The sequence below is a fragment of the Balaenoptera acutorostrata genome, chromosome 1 (assembly GCF_949987535.1).
Source record: "Balaenoptera acutorostrata chromosome 1, mBalAcu1.1, whole genome shotgun sequence".
Taxonomy (NCBI): Eukaryota; Metazoa; Chordata; class Mammalia; order Artiodactyla; family Balaenopteridae; genus Balaenoptera; species Balaenoptera acutorostrata.
Genome location: NC_080064.1, coordinates 142,070,589 through 142,085,965, shown reverse-complemented (window position 1 = coordinate 142,085,965; position 15,377 = coordinate 142,070,589). Strand labels below are relative to the sequence as shown.

At 46.9% G+C, this 15,377-nt stretch overlaps 1 protein-coding gene across 1 annotated transcript in view; it reads right to left on the bottom strand.

The window, feature by feature from the left end:
- Positions 1–15,377, bottom strand: part of CACNA1E (calcium voltage-gated channel subunit alpha1 E) — a 376,346-nt gene that overhangs the window by 272,433 nt on the left and 88,536 nt on the right. The window contains exons 3-4 of the mRNA XM_028168021.2: positions 10,948–11,053; positions 9,954–10,093 (exon numbers count right to left, since the gene is read on the bottom strand). Coding sequence (XP_028023822.2) covers positions 9,954–10,093; positions 10,948–11,053 — 246 coding nt within the window. The remainder of the gene's footprint in view (positions 1–9,953; positions 10,094–10,947; positions 11,054–15,377) is intronic.

Here is a 15,377-nt window from a genome sequence, read left to right as displayed (position 1 = left end):
TAAGAGGAAATAAGATATGTCTCACGTTCAGTCTGGAGTAAACTTCTGCCTTGAAGCAAAATGACAACTAATGGGAAATTTTTAAATCAGCCACAGCCTTGGAATTTGCAGTAAGTTGCAGTGAAACGTGTCTTTGTAGTTGCAACGTTTATGGAGGTAAATGACTATTCTGAATGAGCTACAGAACTACAGTATTTTGAATATTTTTAAACATCTTTTTCAAAAGGCACTCAAGGTGCTTTATGTGTATTTTAACATTTATCTTCATAATATCTCTGACCTGGGAGGGAAAGTATTTCTGCTCACTGATTTCGTATTTTGCTTCACTGTCTTCCCAAACACTTTTGCTGAGGTGGCTGTGTTGTACAGTAGACACCACATGGGCTTTAGAACTGCTGATAATACAATGAAAATGCCCATCCCTCCCCTTAGTAAGTGTTTGGCCCTGAGCACGTGACTTAGCCTCTTTGAGTTTTGAATTCCTCATCCTCAAATCGGAGATAACATTTGCCTTGATTTATGTTTCTATACTTAAAATGATATATGCAAGTGCTGAGAATAGTATATGAAGGCTTCCACATTTAAAATAAGACATGTGAGCTGCTGGTAAAATGCGAGCCATCATCACCAGTATCAGCATCATCATTACTGTATTTGTTTGTCACAAGACCTGGTGAGGTAGCTCGTGCAGGCGCTACCTTCATTTCATAAATGAGGTTTCATCAGGAAAGCTGAGATGATTTAGGTATCACCTAGTATCACACTGAGGTATCAGAGAGAGAATGTATATTAGGGTCAGGACCAGGACTCAGGGCCCCTGAAATCATTTAGTCCACTAAACTAAACTCTGTTTCCATATATGTTGCATATATATATACACACACACACACATATATATTGCTATATATATATATATATATATATATATATATATATATATATATTTTCCAGCCAACCAATTACAGAAATCATTTATTTCTTAACACCCCGGTTTAATGACCTGAACACAATCAAGAAGCATCAGATTCTCAATGCCGGGGAGAGTAGAGCATAGCTGCAAGCAAATCCTGGATTTGGAGTTAACAAACCAGTACCCAAGTCCCCGCTCACCACGTTCCAGCTCTAAGACCCTGGACACGTGGCTTAGCCACTTGGGCCTCAGTTTTCTCCTCTGGGAAAAATAATAAATACAGAAAGTGGGACAAATTTATCATTTCCCCAGGTCTAAAATTCGGTGGTTAAGTTTTAGTAACCTTAGACTTAAGGTTTCCTTAAGGTTTCCTTCCTTTATATGTTCTCCTTAAGCCCAGCACACCCTCTTTTTCCTTTCAGCATCTGCACTGCTCCCTGTGGTAACCACTCTGCACTCCTCACGTCTGCTATTTTCTGACTTCAGGGAATCATACATTGAATAGTACTGCTGCATTTCGCGTTTCACACTGAACTGTGGACTATATTTACAGTACAGACAGAAGTGCACAAAAGCTCTATTCAAAGGAGGAAACGTATATCACCCACAGAATGGAAATGTAAACACTCCCTTTAATTCTCAAGTCTCCCTTGTAAATTTAGAGAATGAACATTTATGCTATAGCCATCTCTGCTTTGCAGTCCTGCCTTGGAATTTTCACCCTTGCTGCTCTCTTCCACACACAGTCATGCACGTGCCTAAGACTGTATGCACTTAACAGCCTTCAAATGGCAGCTCCAGGCCCAGGGCGGTGGTCTGGCTTAGAAAGCATCTGGCCATCGTTCCTTTCCCTTTGTTACCCTGAATGAATATAAAGCCAGAAAAATACTCTGAAACCAAACCACCCGGGGGGTCTGAACCTTCCTCCACTCTCTCTGGCTTTCCTTCCTCCTTGTTGACACCAAGACCAATTCAGGCCCCCACTCAGTTCTCTCCAGTTTGAGCTTCTATCAGTCAATGGAGGTGACAAGAAGCAATGTTTCAGGAAAGAGAAACCATCCCAACAGCAATGTCTTACACCCAGAACACAGTAAGTAGTCAATAAATACCTGTAGAATGAATCAACGATGAAAAAGGATAGAGTACATATGTAAGAAGAAATGATCTCCCACCCAAGGAGCAACCCCAGCTCAACTGCCTGTCAACTACTACCTGGGACTCTCATCTGGGGTCTCCCTGAAAGAATTGGGTTTATCATTAGCACAGAGTGAAGAAGAGACCTCCAAGCTCCACATTTTGCCTTCTGCCTACCTCTCCCCTGAATCCAAATTCCATATCCTAACTATCTTTTCCATCATGCACCCATCTGGAGGGAAGTGCAATTAAAAGAGAACTAATGTTCTGACAAAAGGAGATGCTGCAAGTAGCAGCTGTGTTCCCCCAAAGTGAAGCTAGAAATGAACGAGGAACTGGTGAGGAGGTGGAGGTCTTTCAGACAAGCAGTCACCAACTCTGCTGGGAGAGAGAACTTGAGAAGCAGTCGGAGCTTAAGGACTAGCGAAGCACCCCAACGTCAGCATGAAGGCACCGAAGACCTGGTCTCCTTCTACTGACTCGGGTCTTCTGAGTAGCTCCCAGCCCCCCCATATCACCTCACTCAGCCTCAGTTTCCCCGTCTCTGAAAGGACAAGCTCCAATGCCTCCTCCCTCTACCCAGCCCTTCCCTGTTCCCCACCTTCCTGCTTCACCCACTTAGAGCAGACAGGATGAGTAAAAGACAGGTCTGTAAAATCTCACCAGGCTCACTGGCACGGACATGCTATATAAATACCAAGTGTTATCATACTATTACCACAGAGATTTAAATTGGGCTGGGGGCCCCAGGGCTGCGTTCACAACACCTCCCGCACATTCTCAGCACTGGAGAGACGGTGCTGGAGAAGGGAAACTGTGCTTTCCTCGATCTTTAGCTGCTTGGGAAATTCATGTATTAGGGCAGCCTCCTTACAGAAACCCTCTAAAAATACCTACCGATGTATATTTAGCTCTAGATACCGTCCTCCTACCAACAGGCTCTGCTTGTGCCACTGGTGAGAAGCTGGGGACATCCAATAGCAGCTCCCAGCTCTTCTGCAGCATCTCCTCGGGCTCTTCTCCTCCCCGTTCCCTTTCCCTTTCATCCTTCCTCTCCCTGCTGGGCGACGCACCTCCTCCCAAACTGCAACTAAGGGTATGGCCATGGCTTCCCTCTCCTTTCCATGCCCTTTCCTCAGAGTTAATTCCAGGATGACAAAGACCTGTGCAGCATCCAGCACTGAGTTAGAACTAATCATTCCACCACTGCTCAATGCCTTCAGTGGCTCCCCACTGCCTTCTAGCTACGGTACAAGCTCCTCCTCATGGCCTCGGCTGGCCCCCGCTGACCTCTCTGGGAGCATCGCTCACTATTCCACTGGCCAACTCCCCAGAAGCATCCTGCATGCTCTCTCTCAGCTTCAAGGATGTGTGTGTAGCATTCTTTCTCCCAGAAAAGCTCTTCTCCTTCCTTGTCTAAGTCCTAACGGCCTATCCTCACATACCAGTTTCAATGTTACTTCCTCCAGGAAGTTTGCCCCAGTCCCCAGAGCTAGGTTGGATGCCCTTTTTGGTTTTCATGACATGTGGCCTCCTGGTGGGGACACTCAGCCCTGCCCCATCCACATCTAGCACAGTGCCTGGCACATTGTGGGTCATCAACAATGTCCCTTGAAGGACTTGAAGGAAGACAATGTCCCTTGAAGGACTTGAAGGAAGACAGAGGCACAGGTGATCACCTGGGCCCTGGGGTAATGGTCTTGGTAGAGGAAGGAGGCAGAGCCCCAGGCTCAGATACACTTGCCCACTCTTCAGAGTCTGTACCCATGTTCTTGCAGTTAAGAAAACAGTCAAAACAGGTCATCTCCCACAGAAAAGCTGGCAAAACTGATAGTAAAGCATGTTCTGAGCAATAGGTATAGATAAAGATATAGATATAGACACAGATATAGAGAGAAATGTAGTCTTTGCAATATGGCTCAATAGATGGAAGCTTTCATTACATGGCAAATGCCAGGTGAGGCATTCCTCTGCTCTTTCTGCTTCTTTCTCCATACGCCTCCCCCAACCCATAGCCACCTCTAGGAAGTTGGGTCTTCAATATTCAGCCCTGACCCCAACCCTGCACCCATCACCCAGGAAGCAATTCCCAAAAGGTAACACTGTGAACCTAGTAAATAGGCCCAAGTGATATGAAGCCCAATATCTTACTCACCTAGAGGCTGAGTTCCCAGCCTTCATTTCTCTAATGGAGCGATCACGATGTGAGCAGCCAGGCTGAGTCATAGCTACATGAGAGAGATGTCGATACTGCCTGGCTCAGCCAGACCAAGAGGCAGGACTGGGAATAGGCAACCCCTCCACACTGCCAGCCCCAGGCTGCCCCCAGCACTCTCCTTTGTATCCTATCGGTGACAAGGCAATCTGGGATGGAACAAGTGATTCCATTCTACTAGCATTTATTAAGTACCTACTCTGTTCAGGCACAGACATGAATAGGGTTCAAAGACACAGTCCTGGCCCTCACTTCCCTGTTCCTACCCATGGGTTAGGAGTACCTTTGAGTTCTCATCCTCCCCTATCATTGCCCATCTATTCCAGAGACTATGACTTATTATTAAGACTAATATATAATAACGACTTTGAGTAATTTAGAATTCTCCAGGTGGCCTAACAAATGGTTAGAAATAGCATCTCTTGAATTGTTACCAGTACAAGAGAGATCCCAAGTTATGTAAGGTAATAATTTGTTAAAAGAATAGCAAATTCCACTGTCTTTAGAAGAAATGAGAATACATTAACCTTGGTGTTTCTCAGTCCCAGAATTTGCTTGAGTATTCAACAATACACGTTTTGTTGAATAAATGAATGGATGGATAGGTGAATGAATGAATGAATGAACAAGCCAATTAATGAAACAAGCTGGAACTTCGGGTTTAGTTTTTATGTATTAAACCATGAGAGTTAAGTAACGTGCCTTCTTAACCACAGAGCAGGGAGTTGGTTGTATTCCAAGCCCACAGAGAGAAGTCTTAGGATGGACACATGGGGCTCTGGTCCTCTTCAAGTCATACATGAAGCCTCAGCTCTGGGTCAGGGACATCTGCCTGATTATGTCGCTCCCTGAGCCCATTCCACATTGCTTCAAGGGGACCAAAGGAACATTCAATCACAGAGCTACAGAACCACGGAGCCTGTGAGGTTGTGAGGTCACTGATGGTGTGGGGAAATGAGCATTGAAGAAGGAACTTGGATCCAGAAGATACAGGCTCAAGTCCCAGCTCTAGTACCTCCTAGTATATATCACGTACCTTCTCTAAACCTTGGTTTCTTCATCTATAAAACAGGGATAACGAGATCCCATTTTGGGGATTATGAGGATTAGATGAATAATGTACATAAATTAACCTTCTGAACCATGGAGCTTCCTCAGCTTACAGACCTAAGAATTCTAAAGGTTACAAGGTTGAGAGTACAGGCAGAATGTGGTGGCCCAGGTCTCTCAACCACACATCTCTGAGCAAAAGGCAGTGATGGAAGGTCTTTGGCTGAGCCAGCTGTCTGACACCTCAGCCCCCCACACCTCCACCTCCCATCACACACTGAGAGCTGAGAAGTTGTACAGCCTCAGCCTGAGGCAGTGTCCTGCTCTAGTACCTGTCACTCCTCCTGTGCGCTGGAGGCGGATGTGGGGTGACACCTGGAGCTGAGGTAAGAAGTCAGAGCAGCCAGCACGGGCTGCCGCAAGGGCAGGTGTCAGAAAGCCTAAAGGAGGGGCTGCACTGGGCAGAGGTAAAACACCAGCCTTGGGTCAAAGGGCACCGTTCCAACTCCTGTATCTGCTGTCAAGGAGCTGGTGGTCTTGGGCTGAGCACTTAACCTCTCTGAGTACTGGATGACTCCTATCTAAAGCCTGATCTGCCGGCTTCCCTGGGCTGGTATTACAGTTGTAAGATGCCCCGTGGTTTTATTTAACACTATGAAAGACAAATGCTGTCAGTTAAACTATAAACTATATCATGCCATTATTGTAGGACACGGGCTGATTTTAGAGATGCTCCAGCAGGACAAATATGCATTTTAGAAGCCATGCAATGTGGTAGATGAAAGCATCATGTGAACAGAAGACAAAATCTGGTTACCCATTCCTGCGGGGTAGAACCGCAACCCTGAGCTCGGATCTCAAGAGTGCCAAGCCCTCTCCCTGGAGAGAAAGAATGAGTAGGTGCAGGAAGAACAGGGGCAAAGTCCTATTGGTTCAGATGGACAGCAGTTGCCTTTCAGCAAAGTTTGAAGAGCCACTAAGAACGGGAGATGCCCAGGCTTGGGGCAGAGAGAGTGGAGAGGACAAGTGACTTGGCCAAGGGCTCAGCACCTGCGCCCACTCGTGTGCACCCCACACCTGCAGGCGAGGACACAGAGGGCCTTCTTGGCCATGCTGACGAAGGACTCTACAAATCTGCCCCTTCAACAACCTGGCAACCTTCATTTGAAGGCGGTGCTTATGGCTCCCACCAGCCTTCTCTCGTTCCATCAAATGGCTGGCCCATTTCCTCCACCTTCCCTCACCCATCCTAGTTCCCAGGCCCCACCCCAGAAAGGCAGATTCTCCTTTAGAAGTACTTCAACCTGTCAAAATGTCTCTTAAAATGTGACATCCAAAAGATGTACATTGAGCATCTTTAATAATTATTTATAATAGCCAAAACCAGAAAGCAATCTAAGTCTCAGATAATTGCAAAAATGGAAAAGTAAGCTGGGTACATCTATTTAACAAACTGCTGATCAGTCCTTACAGATTTTTACCAAAATATGGAGTAATATGTACTATGCCCATACTATACTGAGAAAAGGTAGCACAATTACAAGCATTGAAAGGAGAGCTTGCTTAGCATTAAAGGGGCTGGAAGGAAATACCACAAAATAATCAGGAATTTTTCTTAATCAGTGACTGTTTTCTTTCTTTTGATTTTTCTGTATTTTCCAAATTTTCCTTAATGAACATAGAATAGTTTAAAGTAAAAATAAATAGACTAGATGAGAAATTTCAAATGGCCACTGACACGTATAGGCCTCAATGAGACCAAGAATTCACGCAGTTGTAGCATATAATCCATATACATTACAGTACTCTTCTTTTAGACAGAATCATATTTCTAAAATGACGCAGACTCATTTAGGCCTTTTACTGTACATATCTTCCTTGACTTAGAATGAGGTTACACCCTGATAAACCCATCATAAGCTGAAAACACATTTAATACACCTAACCTACTGAACATCATAGCTGAGCCGAGTTACCTTAAACGTTCTTAGAACACTTGCATTAGCCTACAGTTAGGCAAAATCATCTAACACAAAGCTTATTTTTTAATAAAGTGTTGAATATCTCATGTTATTTATTGAATACTGTACTGAAAGTGAAAAACGCAATGGTTGTATGGGTACGATGCTTGTCAGTGTATCGGTTGTTTATCCTCATGACCTCAGGGCTGACTGGGAGCTGTAGTTGCTGCTGCCCAGCATCACAAGAGAGTATCATACTGCCTATCGCTAGCCCAGGAAAAGATCAAAATTCAAAACTCGAAGTACAGTTTCTACTGAATGCGCATTGCTTTCACATCATCGGAAAGTCAAAAAATCAGAAGTCAAACCATCATAAGTTGGGGACTACCTGTATAGTATATATTATTTATTTTAGGGACATTTAAAACATCACCCAGTTATTAGCAAAAGTCAAAAGATAACAATTGTCGGTGATGATGTGGAGAAAAAGGAACCCTTGGGCATTGTTGGTGGAAATGTAAATTGGCGCAGCCACTATGGAAAACTGTATGGAACTTCCTCAAAAGAATTAAAAATAAAACTACCATATAATCCAGTAATTTCACTTCTGGATATATATCCAAGACAATGAAATCATTATCTTGAAGAGATATCTACAATCCCATGTCCATTGCAGCATTATTCACAATAGCCAGATATGGACACAACCTAAATTTCCATCGATGAATGAATGGATAAAGAAACCGTGATACAGGTACACACACACACAGAGGAATATTATTCAGCCTTTGAAAAGAAGTAAATCCTGCCATTTGCAACAACATGGATGAACATGAAGGATATTATGTGAAGTGAAATAGAGAAAGACAAATGCTGCATGATCTCAATTATACGTGAGGTCTAATTTTTTTAAAAGCCAAAGTCATAGTAACAGGAAGGAATGGTGGTTACCAGGGGCTGGGAGTACAGGAAAAGGGAAGATATTGATCAAAGGGTACAAACTTTCAGCTACAGATGAATAAGTTCTGGAGACCTAGTATTCACCATGGTGACTATAGTAAATAATAATGTATAACATACTTGAAATTTGCTAAAAGTGTAGATGTCAAGTGTTCTCACCACCAAAAAACAGACAAAAAAAGTAAGTATGAGAGGTGATGGATATGTTAATTAGCTTGATTGCAGTAATCATTTTACAATGTATACATATATCAAATCATCACATTGTACACCTTAAATATATACAATTTTTATTTTTCAATCATACTTCAATTAAGCTGGGGAGAAAACCCCACAAAACATCATCCAGGTGTACTGCAGTCTTTGACCAGGTACTTCTGAAACACTATGCAGAAGGTTTATCTTTATACACTAAATCACATTTTAAATGCAGTAGTAGAATTTTCTTTTAGAAAAATAACCTTCAGAAAATCCTCTTGTAAGGCAACAGATGTTTTAAAACATAAAGAGTCATTTCCATCTACTTATCTGTTCCCTATATTAAAGGGTTCGATGCTCGTGAGCTTCCATTTATACATTCTAGTCAATTGCCCCTTCAACTTTTTCCCTTTCACTTAATCACAACTGACATGAAGGTTAAACATATGAGGATTATGTCTATTGCAGAAGATATAATGAAGAGATGCAAATAGTCTCAAACTCTCACTCTTGTCAGATTTTACCTACGCCCACTCCTCTGGCTATTCCCTGGGGTTGGGGGGAAGGTCCTCTTTGCTCCCCTCTGCCTTTGGCCAATCATAATGGTAGCTCATATTTCCCCACTCCTCACTTTTCCACTCCACTCTCATCTTGTCCTCACGGGTTTGAACAACTGGGCAGCCGGCTAAGGGAATTTCCATGCCACACCCCTTGCTGCCACACCCACACAGGACCCACCTGGCCTGGACTGCTCCCCTCTCCTGCAGTTACCAAGAGCAACCTGATACAAAGACACACAAGAAGCCACAGAAGCCCAGGGAGGCAATGCCCATCATCGCCAGTTCCAAGGTCCATCGCATATGCTGCCAACAGCACTGGATCAATCCCAGTATAGGTATACTATATTCATTTACAAAAAACGACTATCGAATATTTAAATAAATGTATTGCCATCATATATGCTGCTTACGACACAACGCAGTATTACTATGTTAATTTCCAGAGGGATGCGTTATCAGACATTTTCGTGTGATTCAGTTTTATACCTCCTCGGATAATAAATACGTATAAATCTGTAAATCGTAAAAAATTCTGTTGTCAGGACACGAGTCTCAATTATCAGTTCAGAAAATATACTTAGAGTCTTTTCCAACCTCCAGAAGAAAACTGCACCTAATGGCATCTTCTGGCCCATTTTGGGGGGGGGGGTGCCCTCAGGCTAGGGCAAGCCGCTTGCTTTAGTGAAAAGACTCACTTGGAAACGTCTGTGCATCCCTAGCCAAACACAGAATGGGAAACCAGAAGCAGCAGTGCCAGACCTTGGGTCCACGGCCTCTGCCGAACGTCACGCGCGTCTCCAGAGTCCTCGCACTCCCCTTCAGGTGGCTCAGCCCCGTGGGAATCTCACCCTTGAACTTCTTCCTCCACCGAATTCTGCCTTCCCACCTCCAGGTTCCTCGCACCAGCCGCTTCTTTACCCCACAGGCCCCTCCACACACAAAGATGAGACAGGAAGGGGACTCACCCACTGAGGACCACAATGAAGTCCATGACATTCCAGCCGTTGCGGAGGTACGAGCCCTTATGGAAGATGAACCCCAAGGCTACGATTTTGATCCCAGCTTCAAAGCAAAAGATCCCGATGAAATACGGTTCTGTCTTCTCCTGTGGGATGAAGAACAGAGGTGCTGGTTAGAGGAGGACTGTGCTTCATCAGACACGGGCCAAGGCACACCCTGGCTAGCTATCCTCTCTGCTCTGACATTTCCTCTCTCCTACAGGACACCTGGACGTCTGCACTGAGCCAGCCCCACGTACGGGTGAGGGTGCTGCGGGACTCACGGAGAGCACAAGAGCAAGGGAAGCCAGCTGCAGAAATGGATGAATGTGGGTCTCATGCCCAGGACCGGCCATCTTCCCACGACAATGACCAACAATGCTGGCTTTGCCTTGAAGGGGTCAGCTTTCCCATTGCTGGCCTTCACTTATGTTGGAAGCTTAAGGGTTTGTTCTCATCCATGGGTTATCAGGCTGGAGCCACTTACCCGTACATTTGGATTTTAAGCATTTTGTTTGCTCTCTTTAGAGGGAATACTTTAGACACATGGATGATTTCTTTATAGAGAATACGGACAAATGTTTAGGAAGTTCGGAACAGTGAATGCACATAGGCTTTGAGCATCCTTCATGCTCTCTCCCTTACTCCCCCTCTTCCTCTCACTCCCAAAGTCCCTCAGACAGAGGAGAGAAGTGTGTGTGGACCCCGTGTCCTCCCTTTCTTCTTGCCTGGCTTCCATGCAGTGTATACACAGAACTTCCTGGGAGCAGGAATTTAAAAGGTCAGTCCTCTTGTCTTTATGAATCCCAATGGGACTTGTTACCAACTTGTCCCTCAGCAAAGAACAAACTCACAGGACCGTACAGAAGGGAAGGGAACCAGGTGAAGAAGCAAAGGAGAAGGGAACCAGGCAAGAGGAAGAACAGCGGGAAAGAAAGATGGGAAGGAGGGAGGCACCTACCAGTCTGCGGGACATTGGGGTCTTGTCATCCTCAGGAAGATGCTGCTCCAGGGCCAAGACGATGCAGTTGGCAATGATGGTGGCCAAGATCATGTACTCAAACGGCGTGGGAAAGGAGGAGTTAAGAAACAGATTCACCAAAGAGAGAGGGACACAGCCTCCAAGATGGCTGTGTACATCAATACACAAACTTTATCAACCCACACTGTGTCTGTGCAGTCTGCAGGACTGATATGAGCAAACAGGCAGGTAGGACAGTGGATGGTCCTTAGCATGTGGAACTGTAACCGTTTCTGATTAGGCTCTGAACACAAAGTATCTTCTCAAGAAAAGAAAGAGTGTAGCCAATAAATAATATATTATACATATGGTAGACACTCCAGACACTTAGTGCATTCAGTGACATATCCAGGAATTAACCAGGACTAAAAAGGGAAGTGGGACGAAGGGAGGAAGAAACACTGATGCTGTTGCAGGCTCCCCGTTCTTCTCAGTCCTCAAACCACTGGACTGTATAATGATGCTTCAGCAAGGATCCAGCTGTGGCTGTTCGTTGCTGCCTCGGGGAATCACACCTGTAGTGACCTCTTCTAGAACCTCTGCTCGAATAAATAGAAGAAGAGCCCTTGGAAAAGGAACGATTCTCTCCATGAGCTCCCTTTTATTTTAATATCCAATTCAGGAAAATCTATAATGTGGCCAGGAGAAACTGGCTTTGTCCCACCTTACTTTCTCCTAAGCATCTACATCTATAGGAAACAGACAGACAAATCATTAGTCTGCATTCAGGGCAGCAAAGTCGGGGCCTCTAGGAATCAAACTACAAATGAATGGATAATGAATTCAGGCTTCGTTTTCTGTTGCATTTTTCTGAAGACGGGTGAGTGGGCTCCCTGCGACTTTTTGAAAAACAGGACTACGATTCTAGTGCCAGCATCCTTGACTCCCGCAGAAAGGTTGTGCCGTAAGCCCAGGGGAAGGCAGGAGGGGGCACTTCTAGAAAAGAGAGAGGGAATCACCGGCTCCAGGATCACTCGGCACGTGGGATTTCATTCTATAACTACGGTTGTGACAAACAGAAGTGAGCTGTTGCCACTGGTCTTGCTGAGCAACCTGTGATCTGGCAGCTTCTGGAATCCAGGCGGGATAGATGAGTAGTAAGTCTGATAAAGTGGAGGGAAGGGAAGGGATCTTGTCTCCCCACACATTCAAGCTGGCTGTGTAGGATGTAGGGCTCAGAGCCCTCCCTAGGGAGTACAGAAGGAGGGAAAATCATAAACACGCCCCCATGCCTCCCCATCCCCACCGGGATATGTGTGTCGGTGAACATCAGTGGCAAAGAAGCCCTCGTGGCATCTCTGAGACGGGTAGGGCAGAGGTGGTACGTGCAAGATGTGAGCCACCCCAGCGGCTGCTCTAGTCCTGGTGCTGGAATGGGAGGCTGCAGGGGGTGAGATGGCTGGCCGCATCCGAGCCTCCAGAACTGTTCATTCTCATTTAGCAGCACCGCTCCCCGCCCCCTGCCCCCATGCAACCCTGAGTCACAGCCCATTCTCCAGCAGCTGGCCATCCTCCCTTCCCACACACCCCAACACTCACACAGGACTCATACTCTGGGGTCAGTTCTGCTGGCCTCTAGGACCCAGCCACCGGATCTGAAAACTGGTTGGATGGGGCTCAGAGGACCTCAGAGCCAGCCTCCTGCCTCCATACCCTACTGTGCTGGCTGAAACCCTCTCAGTCAGAGGGGAGCCTCACCACATGGAAAGCCCCCCAGCACACCTCGCCACTCTACCTCCTTCCGTCCTTCTGGGCACCGAGCATGGCCCCTGAGAGCTAAACATGCCAGCAAATACACACCAGAGATGCCCACCGCACTTACAAGCCTACTTTCTTGTCACAAGTGCCCACACACAGCTCTCCCAGGGGTACCAGTGCCCACAAATCACAGGGGGAGTTCTCCTCCTTCCCAACATGGTCTCTAATCCAGAGCTCTGAACAAGTGCAGGATGACCAGGACCACACCAGGATCTGGTGTCCCATAAGCCCTCTGAATAGGCTAGCCTGTCCTTGGCCTGGTTCAGACACCCAGAATTCCCCAGACCCAAATGGTAAAATGAAGATGGGAACATGGCAGAAGTGGAGACCCAGGAATCCATGCCCTTTCCTGAGAACAAGCCCAGGGAATCGGTACAGATAGGGAACCAAGAACATGACAACAAGCCAATGACAAATGGCAAAAGAAGTGAAGGGCACTTGGGGCATGTTTCTAAGATGCAGGCCACAGGATACTAGTGCTACAGGAACTTGCAATCAAACGAATGAGGGAAAGCCTGGGTTCGGTCAAGGTGAGCAGGTTTCCTCCCAGCAGGGTGCTTGGAGCCTTTAATACTCTTGTACACAGCATGCACCCCCTCCCCCAAAGGGGGCTGGGAACAGGACACAGCACTCCCAAACTTCTTCACCATATAACCCTTCTGTCAGAGCATCTCTCCCGGGGATGCTGTTCATAGGAACACATCTGGGGAGCCCTGATACAAAGGGCAGAGCTCGCGGCCAGTTCCCAGGGGTCCGGGGGATGCGAGGATGGCGGCTCTGACAGGAGTGAAATTAATGCCTCTTCCACTTCACGCCCTGTCCTTGTCTCTAACAAAAATGTTCACAAAGTGTCAGGCTTGGCCAGCCCTCTGCCATGGCTGAAAATCCCCACACAAGTTCAGAAGGCTACTCAGCGGGTCCAAGGGGCCCAGCACGTGACCTGGGAAGCAGGACCGGGGACATGCATGTTCACATTCAAGCTGCAGATGTCACGCACTCTCATTGATCTACTGGGGGGACAGGCTTCTTCTCCTGAACACCTTCAAGGGACAAGCACAGACTTAAAAGAAAAGGAGCTCTTAGTTGCTGACCTCCAGGCAAGGCAGCTCCTGTTGGCTGTGCATCTCCAAGGCTTTCCACCCAGCAATGCCCGCTTGGGCTGCCGCAGCCCCTCTGTCGCCCCATTCCTCATGCCCACTTCCACACCTGCATCCTCCTGGCCAGACAGTCTAAGCATACAGCTCCCTGCTAGGACCGGTAAGCTCACCTAGCCCAGAATGTCCAGGTGCAGATAGATGAGGCTTCTGGGGAACACAGGGCTAGCTCCTTGGCCATGACCATGAAGGGCGCTCAGTGCGGGAGACAGGTTGACGAGCCAGACGTCCTGTGACCAGACAGGTGTCTGGATGGCCGAGAATTCATGAGGGCTCAACGAGCGGCACCACCTATGGCCCAGGAGGCTAGAATCTAAAAGTGAGGGTTTGGTAATTCAGTTTCTGAGAAGACCCCGTTCCCACATCCTCCCGACTCAAATCCTCTGCCTGCAGTCTGATGTCTAAGGGCCCATTCAGAGCAGTGATCCTTTGGCTTGAAATTCTGAAAACCTCAGGGACTTCCCTGGCGGTCCAGTGGTTAGGACTCCGAGCTTCCACCGCAGGAGGCACAGGTTCGATCCCTGGTCAGGGAACTAAGATCCCACAAGCCGCGTGGCAAATTCTGAAAACTTCAAATGCACATACCCTGGAGAGGGATGTCCCTTTAGGCCTTATAGAGCAACTCGACCTCAGGATGAATTCACGTCTGGGGCAATTAAGGATCTGAGGTGAAATTTTGGTGCAGAAGTAAAGGTGAAACTATGGGAATTCTGTGTACCTGTGACTAGGTGAAAGAAAGAAGGGGGACAGGGAAATTTTAGGAGAGGAGAGCAGGAGAGAACACCCAGCTCTGCGCCCAGGCCCCAGCCACTCCCCCTTATGGCCCTTTCCTTTAACCTCTTGTTCACTTCCCTTTCTGAAGAAAGCACAAAGAATGGGCGCTTACATCTCAGTGATTTTGCTTCCTCCTGCAATGGCCTTTCTCCTCCTTTCTGGTCATATATCAAGATGCAGGTGAAATATCACCTTGTCTGTAAAGGCTTCTCCCTGTGCCCCCCAGCTCTCTGCATGGTACAATTTCATCATCCCTCCTCATACTGATCTCCCCCAAGAAACTATACCTAGAAAGCAGGGACAGTGTTTTGTTCACCTCTCCACTGGTGGCTCTCGGCAGAGCTCCTGGCACACAGTAGGGGCTCACTCAGTGTTAAGCGCAGGCATGAATGAAAGGGAGGCATCCCCGTCCGTGAGCTGTAGCCCCACTGAGGAGCTCTCACGAAGACCAGGTTGTAGTCACTCCCACTGGCTCGGGCCCCCAGCTTGGGAGCTGACTCAGGGGTACCGCTCCCTGTCTTCCTGAAGCAGAAGTTCAAGCCCCTTACCAAGGGCTCTGCTACATCTCCCAGGGGAAGAGCCTGAACTGCAAGTAACAGCCCACAGGGCACAAGGATGCACCTCGCAGGCTAGGCAAAGACGTGCTTGGAAAGGTCAAAGGAAGCTCCGTGTTGCCAAGGCCCC